The 16,815-nt window shown below is 42.9% G+C and overlaps 1 protein-coding gene across 1 annotated transcript; it reads left to right on the top strand.

The window, feature by feature from the left end:
- Nucleotides 1-2,343: 2,343 nt before the first annotated feature.
- Nucleotides 2,344-14,847, top strand: NR1D1 (nuclear receptor subfamily 1 group D member 1). Its single transcript, XM_018566430.1, has 8 exons — nucleotides 2,344-2,641; nucleotides 9,442-9,729; nucleotides 10,542-10,630; nucleotides 11,517-11,661; nucleotides 11,928-12,349; nucleotides 12,794-12,979; nucleotides 13,555-13,765; nucleotides 14,610-14,847. Exons 1-8 carry the CDS (start codon nucleotides 2,611-2,613, stop codon nucleotides 14,807-14,809), a joined length of 1,572 nt encoding a protein of 523 aa, XP_018421932.1. The 5' UTR covers nucleotides 2,344-2,610; the 3' UTR covers nucleotides 14,810-14,847.
- The last annotated feature ends 1,968 nt before the right edge of the window (nucleotides 14,848-16,815 follow it).

Raw genomic sequence — 16,815 nt, 5'->3', positions numbered from 1 at the left:
ACTGAGCTGCACATGTGCACAGGAGTTCATTCATCCCGACATAGAGGTCTGCTGAGAATATTACACTAGTCTGCACACTTGCACAGGAGTTAATTCATCCCGGCATAGAGGTGTGCTGACAATATTACACTAAACTCCACATGTGCACAGCCTGGAGTTCATTCATCCCGGCATAGAGGTGAGCAGAGCATATTACACTAAACTCCACATGTGCACAGCCTGGAGTTCATTCATCCCGGCATAGAGGTGAGCAGAGCATATTACACTAATCTGCACATGTGCACAGGAGTTCATTCATCCTGGCATAGAGGTGTGCTGACAATATTACACTAATCTGCACATTTGCACTGGAGTTCATTCATCCTGGCATAGAGGTGAGCAGAGAATATTACACTAATCTGCACATGTGCACAGGAGTTCATTCATCCCGGCATAGAGGTGAGCAGAGCATATTACACTAATCTGCACATGTGCACAAGAGTTCATTCATCCCGGCATAGAGGTGAGCAGAGCATATTACACTAATCTGCACATGTGCACAGGGGTTCATTCATCCTGGCATAGATGTGAGCAGAGCATATTACACTAATCTGCACATGTGCACAGGAGTTCATTCATCCCGGCATAGAGGTGAGCAGAGCATATTACACTAATCTGCACATGTGCACAAGAGTTCATTCATCCCGGCATAGAGGTGAGCAGAGCATATTACACTAATCTGCACATGTGCACAGGAGTTCATTCATCCTGGCATAGAGGTGAGCAGAGCATATTACACTAATCTGCACATGTGCACAGGAGTTCATTCATCCCGGCATAGAGGTGAGCAGAGCATATTACACTAATCTGCACATGTGCACAGGGGTTCATTCATCTTGGCATAGAGGTGTGCTGAGAATATTACACTAAACTCCACATGTGCACAGGTGTTCATTCATCTTGGCATAGAGGTGTGCTGAGAATATTACACTAAACTCCACATGTGCATGGGTGTTCATTCATCTTGGCATAGAGGATGAGCTGAGATTATGTTGTAAACGGGCAGGTACCTTTGTGTTATTGCAGGAGAGGCATAGCATGATGTCTTCTCTGCAATAAAGTACATTTATCAGCTCACAATTTATTTTATACGTTTAGCGCAGGATGTGACTGCACACTGTGCATTGACATGTTCACTTGTATTTCTCTTGGGCGGTGCAAACATACGTGTGACAACGCTTCATACAATGCAAAAAAAGAGCGTTGTCACTAGGGTTGCCACCTGTCCAGGATTCACCTGGACAGTCCGGGTTTTGAATGCTGTGTCCGGGTTTCATGACAGCTGAAACCCGGACACAAAATGTCAGGCAGACAAGGGCAACAAAAAGTAAAATAGGGGCTACTGGCACCCAACTGAAAATAGCCTTGACTGTGATGTTTACATATTAATGGGTGGCGCTATTTACATATGAATAAAGCCACGACTCATTCTCCCCCCCAAAAATCCATGCATCGCTAGAGTGTTCGGGTTTCACTGGAAGAAAAGGTGGCAACCCTAGTTGTCACCATACTAGTGGAAGTGCTGGAATCCATTTGCTGCAAAACAAAGATAGGCATAACACCAGAAGAAACAGTACAAATATAATACATATTTGTTTTCTGGGTGATACATTTTGATTCAGCGATTTGGCTCTGCCCTAGCAGCACATAAAACCATTGCAGTATCTATATGAAAAGCTGAATCTCAGTGTGACAAGGAATCACGTGCGCCTCCCTCAGCCGATCCCAGCGTAAAAAAAAAAGTCTAGCCGACTCTCCTGGCCGCAGAGCCAGCAGCGCATGCGCAGTGCCGGGCTGCTGAAGAAAGTGTGTCACTGGGGCACGAGGCTCTCCCTGGGGTCACGTGGTCCTTGCTTTAGTGCCGCGTGCCGGGCCCGGGGAGGACGGCCGCTATTGCGCAGGCGCATTGCTGCAGTGAGCAGTGTCAAGCTGGCTAAAGCAAGCAGGAGGTGTGAGGGAGAGCATTGCAGAGCAAGGAGGGTGGAGAGCCAGGACGTGTCTATACTGAGCTCTCTCTTCCCTGGGCAAAGGCAGGGTAGCTGCAGCACTGTACTTGTTTTGACAGGAGACACCGCAGAGTGAGCAGCAATGCAATAAGGTGCGTTATCATCTTCACACTACAGTCGCGTTACCGATCGGTGTTTTTTGTAGCCATTCGGTGCATTGGCATTTTTTGGGGTAGCTTTTAGCTGTAAAGGAATTTTTCAGTCTTCAAGGATCACTAGAAATGAATGTAGATGAGGGTGTGATCTATTGCAGGTTGCAAGCCTCATCACAACTGTTCCATTTCGTCTTTTATTTTACATTTTGCGGAGGACATCACATCCTCTGTCACCTCTGCTGAGGACAACGCTTCCAATATTGACATTTAAGCTACAGGGTGACAAGAGATTTGTTTTTTTGCCTTCACCAATGCAGCAGCTGCTGGCAAAATCTGCTACATTTGCCACCAATTACCCGTGTAAAAGGAATTACTACATTGGATCTGTACACCCAGGGGGTATATAAAGGACACCAGGACTGCAGTGTAACATTACAAGGCTTGCTGTGAATGATCTGGGAATTTCAGCCATGACAACTATGGACTGCAGTAATAACACAGGTAAGCTGGTGCTGTGGGGGAGGGGGTGTTATTCATTGAGGATCCCAACATTATGATCAGCAATCACTTACTGGCTAAGAAGTTATATAGATACCATACTGTAATGCTTGACAGCTGAAGATATACATTTATTTTAAGTAAATATTTATATGGAGGAAAAAAAAACAAATTTTAAAAGGAAATATTATTCCTGAGATTTTAAACCGGTATATTATTTAGACTGACCTGATGTTTGTACTAATTGGTGTCTATTGTGCTTCTGGAGACCTGGATCTGGGATTGTATGATGTTGGGTTATTTTATTATATTTTTTAAACCTGTTTATTCTATATTTTTTTGTTACCAGCTTTGCTGAAGTGGAACATGTGTATAGGAAATATATTACAGGGCTGGACAAATTTTCAGAAGCCAGGTCACCAGTGCTCCTTTTTAAAAATGACAGTAGGTGCCTCACTTTTGAGGTTTTCTGTAGTTGGTGTCAATGGAGCTAAATATAATGCTGCTGGATTAGACAGACTGGCTCTTGGATTCTCATTCAGTTGTCTGCCCTAATATAGATGTATATTACATGAAATATATAGGTGTGTGTGTGTATATAAAGAAAAAAATATAATAATAAAGTATATGTATGTATTTGTGTGTGTGTGTGTATATATATATATTACACACACACACACACTTCAAGCTAGGTGGACGTGTGCCAAATATTTGCACACAGGTCTTTGGCCGTAGGATTGGGTAATTTATTGTGTGGCCGACGTTGTGGTGGGACGCAGCTCACCTTGGTCAAGGCTTCTGGTTTGCTTGATTAACCTCTTACCTTACACTGAAAGGTATCAGTTTGTGTGGACACGTGACACCTAACTTCTGTTAATAGGTGTGAAAATGCACACGTGTCACTCTCTTATGAGCGCTAATATGGAGCTGTACTGTTTGTTTGTCTCCCATATACTGCTGATCTCCACCCTACTCCTAAACAGGCAGCTACAGGTTTTGGAATCGCAGCTTCCAGTATGGCCTGCTGTCTGGGGTCCAATGTAGTCTGGCCATGGTTTTTAAGGGAATACAGCACAAAGCAAAACACCCGTGGGAGAAGGCTCTGTCGGAAGCAGTGTGCTATATGGTAGTCTGGGAATATAAACGTATTTGGCTTTACTCTGAGTTAATCTGGAAGAGCGGCTCTCAGTTTTTAATATATCCCAATGTTATGTTGTCGGGATTCCTTAATCCTGCAGCGTTCTAAGGTTCATGAGTTATCACGTTCTATATACAGTGTATAGGATGTGAGGACGCCGAGGGACATACCATCGTTGCAGCGGAGATGGAGGGAGCGCTGTCACAGCCGGCTGGCTCGGCAGATCTGATGTGTATAACTTTTCCTCCGTAGACCAAAACGAGCACTTACCCCTTGCAGTGTGGTGGGAACCCCAGTACAAGGGCAAATAACGATTGTTCCCGGAGTTCTTCTTTACCCAGCTCAAGCATTCCCCAGACAGAAACTTTAGGGGATGATTGCTTCATAATGGCCCTCTCACTGCGATGCTGGGTTCACACTTTTCTACTGCGGTCCATTGCATTGCCATTCATTTTGACTGGCTTCCCTACGCACTAAAGCAGGGGTGTGCACCTCCAGCTGTGCTATAACTACAAAGCCCAACATGCCTCTGACTCTGGGAGTCATGCCTGTAACTGTCAGTGCCTCATGGGACTTGTAGTTCCACAACAGCTGGAGGGCTGCAGTTGCCCACCCCTCCACAAAAGGCTGAATTCACAAAGCTTTAAGACAAGGATAAGGACCTTTTTATTGAAGCCACGTGACTGTCATTTTCAAGTCACATTGGACTCTGCAGGAAGTAACGGTCACTTTTGGAAAATAAGGACCCTTAACCTGATATGTTTGCTTTGTGAAATGAGCTGAAAGGCAACAAAGCTCCAACGCACATGCTTTGCAACGCACCACAATGTATGGTAACGCACCACCCTGCATTGTGGAGTACTGTATTGCCAGAAATAGTGCAAGTCTGCTTTGCTGGGCATTTTGGTGCCTTTTCAGCCCATTTGCTTGAAAGTGATGCCTTAATACGACGCACATGAATGTGTAATAAAAATACATGTGCGGTATGGATTATGAGCCAGCAGCGAGAGTGTTAAGAAAAGTCAGGGTGGAGTTGTCACCGCCAGCATTCCAAGATTGGCCGCAGGCAGACATGGTGGGCGTGACTCGGCAGTCCATGTGCAGTGGGAACACGTGGAGTGTATGCGTGAGGCAGGAGGCGATGAGTAACCTGAGGTCAGACAGTTAGTGTTCATTACATATGGCTGGACAGGCTTTATATAAGACCGGGATCTGAACTGAAAGACCTTGACATAGATACCCCATTATAAATTAAAGAGCGTGGAAGTATTTATAGACAGCCATGCATTTTATAGTTTTAATACATTATTAATTGCAGTAACCTATAGCAACCGGTTTCTCTTCTGTAGTCGGATAATACAAGATGAATTCTGATTGGTTGCTATTTGTTCCAACACTTAGGAATAAGAGTGCCTTGTTGTGGCCTTCTTTTAGTATAGCAAACAATTGAAATGTGAACAAGAGCTGATGCAACTTCAGGAAATGAAATCTGGTTGCTGTTGGCAACATTAATTTGCATTTTTTGTTGTTGTTTGCATTGCTTTATTGAAGGAGTTTCTGGCAGCCGTACGCATATATATGTGGCAGCACAGAGGTGGGCTTTAATGCCGTGCTGCGTACAGCTGGTCGCTCCGTTCTGTGCTGGCAGTGCATTCAATCACAAGGATTAACAGTGTCAATGGAAATTAAAGTTAAAATAATAAAAATTTGCAACTGGAACACAGCTAGAGAAGGGAAATCTTCCAACGGGGACATTTGTTTCCTTGACAGCTGTCAATGATTTCACTTGTATTGGAAAAATATCCTCTCACTTCCCGTTGAGTCTACTGGACAGGAAGTAAAGGGAAACCTGTCTCCCAGACAGCGACTTTAACACTTCCATGCTGTACCCAAAATGAAGATGTTTTACATGGTGCTTGACTAGAGGAAGGTGCCCTGTGGGGAATTTACAAGTACTAGGTTACCATGCCACTATAGACAAGGTGTGCTTCCAACATATAATTCAATGAACCCCTGAGAAATACACGTTGCCAAACTCTTCGCTCACAGAGCAGTGGATTTTCAATGTTGCCTGGACTAGGGAATGGTGCAATTCCTTCATGATGTCTTCCTTGCGGTCTGGGATCCCAATGGCTACATCTCTCTACCTCCAGCCAGTTCCAATATACGTGTTCCGGGTAGGCAACCTTGGCATTCCAGCTGTGGTGAAACTAAAAATCCCATCATGCCTCTGCTTCGGAGTCATGCCCATGGCTGTCCGTCTTGCAGTGCCTCATGGGACTTGTAGTTCTACAACAACTGGAGTGCCGAGGTTGCATACTCCTGCTGTAGACAATCCACTAGAGGGTGTGCTCCATTTATTGCCCATAGCCAGTTAATTTATGATTACAAATAGACCATTTTTATATGACCTAAGGAGTGTATGTAGTAACGTCAAGTTGTGTTTGACCGTTATTATCATAGCAGATGATCACTGCAAAATAAAAACAAAATCTAAAATGTTCCTCCTGGAAGTTGTCAATAGATCCCCTCTGTCAGCACTGTATAGTGACAAGTTTGGATATATTTGAGCCTTAGTTCTAGATCTGTGACAAGTGATCAGAAATGTACATGCAATGCATATTAAATACAAGAGCTCTATATTGCCCCCCTCCCCCAACACCTTTTATTGGTTTATTTGGCTACTTGCATCATAACAGCCGTCTTCTTTTCCAGAAAAATAACAGGATTCTGGATAAGCAAATTTAGTTTCCTATTTTTGAGCCACAATGACTTGCAGTATTACATTTGATGTGGTCCACAACTTGGCAGTGTAGCAATAAGGATACAAATGTAAGTTTTATTTATGAATCAGGAGGAGGGTGCTGCTTAGGCACAAGCAGAGAAGTAAAGATCAGTTATTGTCAATGAATATCAGCTCATTCATTGACTCCATGGGCAGTAACAAGCCTGCTGGGTTACATGTATATTAAACACTGATGAATAAAGAGGTTTTTTTTTTTTCTGTTGATATGCACAATGGACATTTCTTGTTCTGCTGAAGAGAAAAGAGTAGTCGTCATGTCTGTGTTTACCAGCTGCTAATGTATGACAGACAAGCCGAGATGTAGATAGGTGTTGGGTTCACCAAGCCATGCTAAAATAAGCTCTTGCAATAGATGTTCGAATCCTAAAATAGCTATTGCAGTGTGCTGATGTGACCATCCTATGTTACAGCAATGTGAAGCAAATTGTGAAGCTCCGTCTTGTAATTTTGCAAAGAAGCCTATTGCTTCTCGTCACTTTCCTAAATATACTCCACTATAGGAAGGACCACTGCGATTGAGTCCGATATTAATAGCTTAGGACCCTGCAATGCTTTCAAATTGGGATTGAGAGAGTGCTGCTGACACAGCAACCACAATTGTACTAATATTTTATGAACACCACGAACCAAGGGAATGGGGCATGGTCCTAAAACCTGCTGCATTATGAGTGGTTTTACTATATTGCAGCAGTATTAAGGGCCCATTCACACCGTGTCTTGTTGGTCCATGCTCTGTGAAAATGGAACATTCTGCATTTAGATGCAGCACAATGCTGCAAGGCCCATTGAGGAAAGACGTCAAATGTATTTTGCCCCTGCTGTGAACGTAAAACTTGTGCAGCAATGCACTAAAAATAGTGCATTTAGAAAATGGATGCCAGCGCACATCAACTGAAATGCTTTAGCATGCAACAGACAGGATGTTAAACCAGACTAAAGGAAAGGCAGCAGGGGCTGTGACTATCTGCAGGATTTAGGCTAAATTGACCCCTTGACAATTGCATTTAGTACATGTTGATGCATGCTGAATGCACTTTAGTTGACAGCCATGTTTGTTATTGCAACCATTGACATCCTCATGTCCTATACTATATGTATAGAACATGATGACTACAGACGAGCCCTTACACTAGTCTCCAAGACATCTGCCCTAGTGTACACCACAATGCACCTACTATAGGCTGAGGAACGTGCTGCAGATGTGGTTATAATTGCTGCCAGATCATTCACAATTAATGGGGTACCCTAATGAATGGAAATGTGTGAAGGGGCCTTTAAAGACATGCCACATATGCAGTTCTAGTGACTCGGTCGGCAGCTACAAAGTGCCAGAAAAAGTTAGCAGAGATACACATCTGCCCCAGATGCCTGCTACATAGTTGCAAACATGACACTGTCCTAACAGACGCAATGCAAATGAACGGGTGGTATGGAAGCTTTTGCAAAATGCGGTGATGTTTCGATAGCACAAAGTCTCGATGCGCTCAAGTTATCAGGTTTCACTGAGATCCAATGTATAAAAGCTGCAGGGAAAATGGATCTGTGTTGCCCATAGCTACCAATCCATTGTCTTATTTTTAACTAGGCTTGAAAAACGAGAGCTGGAACCCGGTTTCTATAGTTAAAACGGCCACCTTTTTCTTGCTGCAGATTTTATTGTCACCCTCCTTTGCCGAGGGAGAATGGCATATTGTCTGCAGTGACCTCATCAGTATCCTGGCTGATGGTCGTGGCAGTGCCACCTCGTGGGGACATAGATGTGAAAGGAAGGATTACATTTAGAAAAAATGAACTATAACTGTACAAAATGGAGAGTTGAGCACGTCCTGGTTTGGGTATTATTAGTAGGGCTATCTGTCTCGGCAGCTTCTTAATGCTTAGATATAAGATAGGGTTCCCTACTTTACCTTGGCATCTGTTGGAATAAATTTGTCCCCAGCTAATGCCTGCAGGATGCATCAATCAAATATTTTATGTAGGCGTCTTGTCCGGTTTTATTGGCATCATGTATGTAATTAAGCTGTTTACAAATATAACCTGTCGCTGGAGCAGCTAACTATTAACTGGGTGCATTCCAGGCATGTGGGTGGAAGGGAGTTCCTTTGCTCTCCTTTCCTCTCTGCATGTGTTACCCAGAATGCAGATGACCTCTGCAAATTCTACACTGAAATTCTTTAAGGTTCATTCACACTATAGAACGTGTTTTAACATGCCATGCGTTGTTTAAAAACATTCTTGAATGGCAATATGCAGGTCAGTGCGTCTCAATTGCTACATTCAAGACTTCTTTGCAAAGCAATGCCCTGGTGGAAACCTGTCCTGTTAGATAAAGCAATGGTTTGTTTCTTGCCTTGGTAACATTCATGTGAATGAATCCTTGTGCTAGGTGTGGTTCTAATCCTTCACAACAAGGCTTTTACGGAGTAGCAAGATCAGGCTTCTAAAAGCTTGTTGCTGTTTGGATTGTGTGATTTCCTGCACATCCTTTCCTTTTGCATTCTACGAATTTAAATATGCTCTTAGCTGAGATTTGTCCATTTATAGCTGCTCTGCTCTCTGGAGGATACCAACATGGCATTATGTTATTTGAGGCGATGCCAGGCCAACTAGAAGCAGATATAATAATCCAATATATCAATTGAAAAGACTGGAAGTGACATTGAAGCACATTGTGAACCAATATTTCTGAGAATAAGGGTTGATTAGAAAGCAAAATGAGTTTGTGGTCCAGTTGTGATAGAGGTTCCTTTTGACTAACAGCTTGCATGCACGTTGTGAAAATGTCTGCTCATTTATGTTGCAAGGTGATGGGCTGGATTTTGTCTGTATCCTTACCTTGTTCTATCTGTGTCTTCCTAGGGGGCGTCATAAGCTATGTTGGTTCCAGTGGTTCCTCCCCAAGTCGGACCAGCCCTGTGTCTCTGTACAGTGACTGCTCAACAGGGAGCCCTCAGGCTGGCGCCACACACTATCCATCATACCTGCCACCCTCTCCAACCAACTCTTACAGTGCCAGTTCCTCCTGCTCAGGAGGGGAGACCTCTCCACGATCAAGCTACGGCCTGGCTTCGTCTCCTGGGGGGCTTCATGTCGCTCTAGATGATGGCAGTAGAGTTTCACCAAGCAAAACTTCCAGCAACATTACAAGTAAGTAAACCTTCAATATATTAGAACAAATACCTGTCAAATTAAAAAGCAGAATGTTGTTTTTAAATCATGACCGCTTAAAACCTGCATCCTTCATCTTACCAAACGTTCTTATTGGTTTGTGAGGCTGTCCATCACATAAAGGACCAAAAGGGAACTTCAGACATCGGAAGAGGCAGGGTCAGATCTCTCTTAAAGGGAAAGTTAAGATTTGCATATATCTAATTGACTGAATCTCTAGATCTACTGATAGTTTGGACACTGAGGGGTAACGTCCTGCTTATGCTTTTGTTTATCATATGAATAGCTCAAGTTTCTGACAGTTTGATTGTAATACAACTAATGAGCAACCCGAAAACAGCTTCTAGGCAAATTAGAAACTGGTACTAGTAGGTCCCACAACACTATGGTGTCGTACCCACCAGCTCCATTACATGGAGCAAAGCCCACCTAATGAAGGAGTTCATGCAGGAGTAAAGCCTACTCAGTTATGACATGTGGTGGAAGAGTGGGAGGGGCCAACACAAGAAACATTTAGATTAATGAACAAACGCCTGGTAAATGGTCATAGAGAGCTAACGAATGGTGTGATTTTCATACAGAAATGGCTATTGCGCCTTTTCAGTATTCGAGCTTGATGAGAATATCGGGGTATAGGTGCATAAGACAATGCATTCCTGCTTACAATAGCAGAATTCTGTTTATAGATCTGTGTAATATATATTAGACATGCGACCAGTGCCACAGAATGCATGACTCCTAACATAATGCTATGATTTTCTGTACTTATGGCTGTTTCCTCTCTTTTCCAGAGCTGAATGGCATGGTCTTGCTGTGTAAAGTCTGCGGTGACATAGCCTCTGGATTTCACTATGGTGTACATGCCTGCGAAGGCTGCAAGGTAGGTTTGACTCTGAAGTTGAAAAGTGATGGTCAATGTGACATTGATTGAATTGTTGGTTGATAATTACATCAGTCTTCTGACTGGCACCTTCAACTCTTTGCTGAAGGGTTTCTGGTACATATGGTTCTTTACAGAACTCTTATGCTGTTATTTACACTCACTAGCAGGGATACTACATGTCTTGTCAGCATTTGGTTTGGCATTTGACCGGGTAGCAAGTGTTACGCTTCAAGAAACCTTTAATTGCTAACTAAGCTCCAGAGTCCTTATCGGACTAAATAGGAGGCCACATTTAAATCTATCCTAAAAGACTGCACGCATAAATTTAGGGATTAATATGCAGATCATATAATAAAGGTGTAGCTTAAATGAACCCAAAGACATGTTCTCTTTAAGTAAATTATTTTGAATCTTTAGGCCTCATTCACACGGCCACAGAGGGCTGTACACTGTCAAAAAAAAAAAGAGTGCATTTCTGTTTGTGAGTTACAGGCGTTTGTGCACAGCCATAGTCAGCAGCCTGTACAAATGAATGACAGGCTGACAGATGGCACTCAAGTCTGAGTGGTTACATGCGTACAGTGAGGGATGAGTGGCTCTGGATGCAAACTGCCTGCGTCCATCTCTGTACATATGTAACTGCTTGGGCTTGTATACGGCCATGGCATCTGTCAGCCTGTTATTGATAGTATTATTGACTCCCAGGTGCTCCTTCTTGACAGTCTCCATCCCTCTGTGGCGCTGTGAATGTACATATACATTTAATTGTGTGATCACTCATGATTTGTATCATGAAAATGATGTGAAGTAAGTGTTTTTATCTGTTAAGTGGTAAAACAATGGTTAATTATCTGTGTAACACCCTGTTCCTTCTCTCCTGTAGGGATTTTTCCGGCGCAGCATTCAGCAGAATATTCAGTACAAGAAATGTCTAAAGAACGAGACCTGCTCCATCGTGCGCATTAATAGGAACCGCTGTCAGCAGTGCCGCTTCCGCAAGTGTCTCTCAGTGGGCATGTCTAGAGATGGTGAGTTCCTGTGGCGTGGCACATGTTTCTGTTCGGGTTCATTTTACAAAGTGTCTAAATAAGAATAGCGGTCAGTGTATCGTAGAACATTTATTGTAGCTTTTATTTGAATGTTTGAAAATAGAAAGAATAGTCTGGCTTTTGCAAGTAACAAAAACGAATGTTTTAAGACACTTTGATAAATGAGGCTCATTATGTTTTGGACAGCCCAAGATGGCATGATCCTCAGAGAGCTAACACACAAATCTTCTTTTTTTGACCTACAGCTGTGAGGTTTGGTCGCATCCCAAAGAGGGAGAAGCAGCGGATGTTGGCTGAGATGCACAGTGCAATGAGCCACATCACTGGAGGGCATTTTGGGCGAAGGAGCCCTGTCCCACTTCAGCCCCAGCAGATTCGGCCTTCTTCTCCTCCCCATGTGGCACCAGCTTCCTGTCCTTCACCTCCTTCCATGCCAGAGGTTTACCCCCACTACCCCCAGCAACTGACACCACCCCGCTCCCCCAGTCCAGACCACGTTGATGACGTCATAGGTCAAGTGACCCAAGCTCATCGACAGATTTTTGTCTATGCCAATGAAAAAGTCAGCAGGAAGACGACATCTTGGGAGCAGCAGCCAAACAACCCACCGCCTCCATGTTGGACACAGGACAGTGGAGATTCCAGAGGCGGACGCAGCGTGCATCTGGTAAGGTTAACCAATATATTAGCTTGTTTCTACCACATTTATTTTTATTACACATAGTGAAACTGCTCTTTTGCCTAGTTATTTGGTCACAAGATCTCTGCTCAAGAAGATCAGCTGACCCTAACAGTTCTCACCTTTGCCAGACATCATGTGACTAAATGCCTAGGCATTCAGTGACATGTCTCACCATTATGGTATCCCAGAGCATTGTTTCAATTAAAATGGATTTCAGGATTAATGTTCCCTTTTATACCATTGGGGGGCAAGGTGGGTGTAAGGGGGTCTATTTTAACTATTGTTCCACTTTGTCTTACCTAGACTGTATTTTTATAATTGTAAAATGTTTCTGGAAGTACCAGACTTATACTGGCAAATACTCATGTATATTGCAGATTGGTTCAGTGGTCATGGTAATGCTAACAATTTCTTAATGCCTCTTTCCAGGCCTGTCCAATGAACGCTCAGCACCGTGGGGGTCCCCTTCGCCCTGTGCAGCAAGTTTGGGAAGAGTTCTCCCTCAGTTTCACCCCAGCTGTACGAGAGGTGGTGGAATTTGCACGTCACATTCCTGGGTTCCAGAACCTAACGCAACAAGACCAGGTCACCCTGCTAAAAGCTGGTACATTTGAGGTGAGCAATTAGGCTGTAGGCATATTGCTCAGTAATTCTTTTTCCAATATGGAAGTCTCATGCATCCAATTATACAAGGAGAGCATAGATAATGGGATAATAAGAACTGCTCAGATCTAGCAAGCTGTATTTCCTGAAGTTCAAAATTGATCACACAGACTAGCACAAGCATACTTGGTAAAATCAATATAACATGGAAAGTAATTGAGTAGTCAAATCAGAAATGTATTGTTCTCTTCCAATGACTGCCTCACGTACATGAAAACATACCATTGTACCATTTCCCTAGCTGTCCCAGTGCAGGCCAGGTGCCATCAGAGAGACGTTTGTAGACAAAAGCACATAGTCCCAAATCTGTTGCAGCTTTCCATTACTTTGAAAGAGCAATTATATTTTCTGGCTCATGGGTAACATTAGAGGTATGACCTTTGTGTTGTTGCATACTGACATAACCAGGGTTAGGGTGTACATAGTCGGAGCCCCTGCCTCTAAACTAGTCTCGCCACATACTCTCATTCTGCTGCCTTTTTCTGTTTCTAATCTCCATGTCCCTCTGTTTTTGTTTCACATATTAGGTCCTCATGGTGCGGTTTGCTACTCTGTTTGATGTGCGGGAACGTTCTCTGAGGTTCTTGAGTGGAGCAACATACTCTCTACCGGAACTCCAAGCCATGGGCATGGGGGAGCTTCTCAGCTCGATGTTTGACTTCAGTGAAAAGTTAGCGTCTCTCAACCTGAGTCAGGAGGAGTTGGGCATCTTCACTGCTCTTGTACTGGTATCTGCAGGTCAGTATTTACTATATTACTGGAATATGAAAAACATTTTTCTTCTTCTGCCTTCCTTAAAGAAGTTTTTGGTATTCATAGTACTCTACTCTAGCTGGTGGCAATATCCTTTGACAACCTTCACTTTTCTAGTTGTGTTTCACTACCAGAAAGACTAGCAGGAGTTCAATGGAGTGATTAGCAGGTGTGGGGAGCTATATAAAAAAAGAAAAAGCAGGCGCTAAGGAGTGATGTGTATATCTCTGGACACATTAAACTCGCACATATGCATCAATCTTTCAGCATAGCTTATATATCCACTATTTCAACTTTGCTCCAAAAAGGAGGGTGGCCTTGCGGCTCATGATCAGTCCCAGTGTTATAAAAAGGAGTGGACATTTACTTTTTTTGGAGAGTTCTGTATGCAGACAGAGGGGCATTTATCAAAACTGGAGCAGACAAAAATCTTAAGCAGCTGTGCATGGCAACCAATCGGCATCCACCTTTTCATTTTCAAAACTTAACTGAACAGATTGAAAAGAGAAGCTGATTGATGCCATAGGCGACTGCTCCAGATTTTGTCTGCTCCAGTTTTGATAAATTCCGGCCCACAGTGTTTAGAACACACCCATACATGGTGCCATATTTGAATTGTCTTGCCAGTTTAAGAAAACCATAGGCTAGCTGATGATTGAATCAGAAAGGTCTTTTTAAAAAAAAAATATATTATTAATGCTAAATTATAGAAAAGCCTAGTGCAGCAAAATCTTGTATCAATATAAAAAAAATACTGTTACTGTTTTTAAAAAAAAATGCAGAGTTTGCTTCCAGTGTATTTAATTTTTTTTAATTTCCTTTGTTGCAGATCGCTCTGGAATGGAAAACGGTTCATTGGTAGAGCAGCTGCAAGAGACTTTGATACGCGCCCTCCGCTCCCTTATTCTAAAAAACACTCCAAACGACACTTCCCGGTTCACCAAACTGCTGCTGCGACTGCCAGACTTGCGAACCCTTAACAGCATGCACTCCGAAAAACTGCTGTCATTCCGCGTGGACACACACTGATAGGAAAAAGCTGTCTCGACTGGCTAAGAACAGGCACTTCACTAAGAACGGTCATGTAACAATGACATCACAGACTCTGTCACTTCCTGCGGAAACCTAGATCACGTAACTGAGACATCAAGAGAGATGGGAGTTGTGAAACGCCCATCGCGCCGCGAGTCTCCATTGTGACGTAGTGATGTATCAGTGGATCGGCACGTATATAAGACTTGTGTTAGCCATGAAGTGGTTTGGAAGCGGGATCAGCACTTATGAGGGCAAGACCTGCAGAATAATGTGTATATTTTATACGTATACATCTGTACATACTTTACTGTCATACAGTGGAAACCTTTGTGTAAATATTTGTGTGTATATCAGAGGTTGTGCTAAACATAAATATTTTATGAAATCTTCATTTGAGTCTTTTGTCATACAGCTTTACATAAACTGGAAGAGGTTTATAAAACTAGGGCAGTCTGAAATCTGCTTAGTTCCTGGGTATTTGTACCCCCTTCTTCCTGACCACCTATATTGGTGAGACCTTCACTCATTTTCTTACAGGATACCGGTGCTAAGGGAAATGTAGGCCAAACTTGCTGATCTCCTTCTGAACATGTAAGTTACCTGCCTATCTCTGGTTTCCATACTTTCTACATCCCTGACCAAGAACAAACCGGTATCAAGCAAACTTAGCAAAGTCTCCTGATTTGTAGGCTTGTTCCGAGTAGGCTCAGAACATTAAAGTCATTGAATCGTATGGCAGACAATATTTTAAAAACTAGATGGCAGCATTCCTTGTATTTACCCAAGCACAGACCTTTTTTTAATTATATTATAGGGGCCTAAATGTGAATGGACTTTTCATGCTACCAACATATCTTTATTTTGCCCTGATTTACTATGAGTCATGAAAGTTACATTCTGATTGGTTAATACAGAATAGTGCTTTATCAAAGTAAACTTGTCAGGGACATATGAACGCTGCCACATGGCTGTCATTATTTTCCACACTTCACGAACTAGTGACTAACCTTGAACACGTATGCACCTAGTGAAGTTTGAACTATTCTGCATGCTTTTTCTCCATCAATGACTCGCAAATCTCTCTGCTAAGGGCAGGTTCACACCATTTGTCCGGGAAACGGTGTGCACCTGCACACAGTTCCAGACAAAATGAGATCTGCAGTATTTTTCTGGAACGGACTGCACTGGTGTGAACAAAGGCCAGAAATAGCATAGGGATACATTAGGATGCATTTTGGGTCCGGAAACAATCTGGCCTGGTCTGGAGATGATCTGGATGTGGTATGAACCTGCCCTCAAGCCAGAGGGTGAACATAAGACCCCATTCACACTGAGCTACATAAAAAAAAAAAAGCTCTTTTCCAGCACTGATTTGAGATGAGACATTGAACTGCAGTGCACATTTGGTTGCACTACGTAGGGCTTCTTTTGGCAGTCTATCAAAGCCTATTGGGGCCAAATTGCACAAAAAGCTGCTGGAAAAATAGGTCATGTTCGAGCGACATTGAGGTGTGGAACAGCTCCATTGAAATGCATTTGATGAGCTACATTGAGAGATTTTTTTTTTAGTGGAAACCGTGCCACAAATTGCTCAGTGTGAATGGGGTCTGACAGCCAGCCAATATTTCTGAAGCAGCTCAGTAATGACCACCTATTTCTCTTATGACACAATTACTTTTAAATGTGCTGGCTTTCTAGTTAGTCACTGACATACAACAAGCATTTACCCGGTGTATTCTTTTTTCCAACTGGAAGTTCAAACTTCACTTGTTAATAGGTGACTCACATGGGAAAAGTATGCAGGCGGTGAAGGGTCAGCATAACAGTCCCATAGCAAACATCCTTTAAAATATATTGGCAGTTCTCATAGCTCTATTCTATATTGACTTTACAGGCTGAATACAAACGAAAGGACTAAAATCTTAATGACCTTGGCATTCGTCATATTTTGGCTATCAAGAATGGGGGGGGGGGGGGCATTTCGCAACTTCAAAAGAATA

The sequence above is a fragment of the Nanorana parkeri genome, unplaced genomic scaffold (genome assembly GCF_000935625.1).
Source record: "Nanorana parkeri isolate BGI_ZX_2015 unplaced genomic scaffold, ASM93562v1 scaffold948, whole genome shotgun sequence".
In the NCBI taxonomy this organism is placed as follows: domain Eukaryota; kingdom Metazoa; phylum Chordata; class Amphibia; order Anura; family Dicroglossidae; genus Nanorana; species Nanorana parkeri.
Note: the sequence above shows the minus strand (reverse complement) of the source record. Positions and strands in the feature narration are given on the sequence as shown.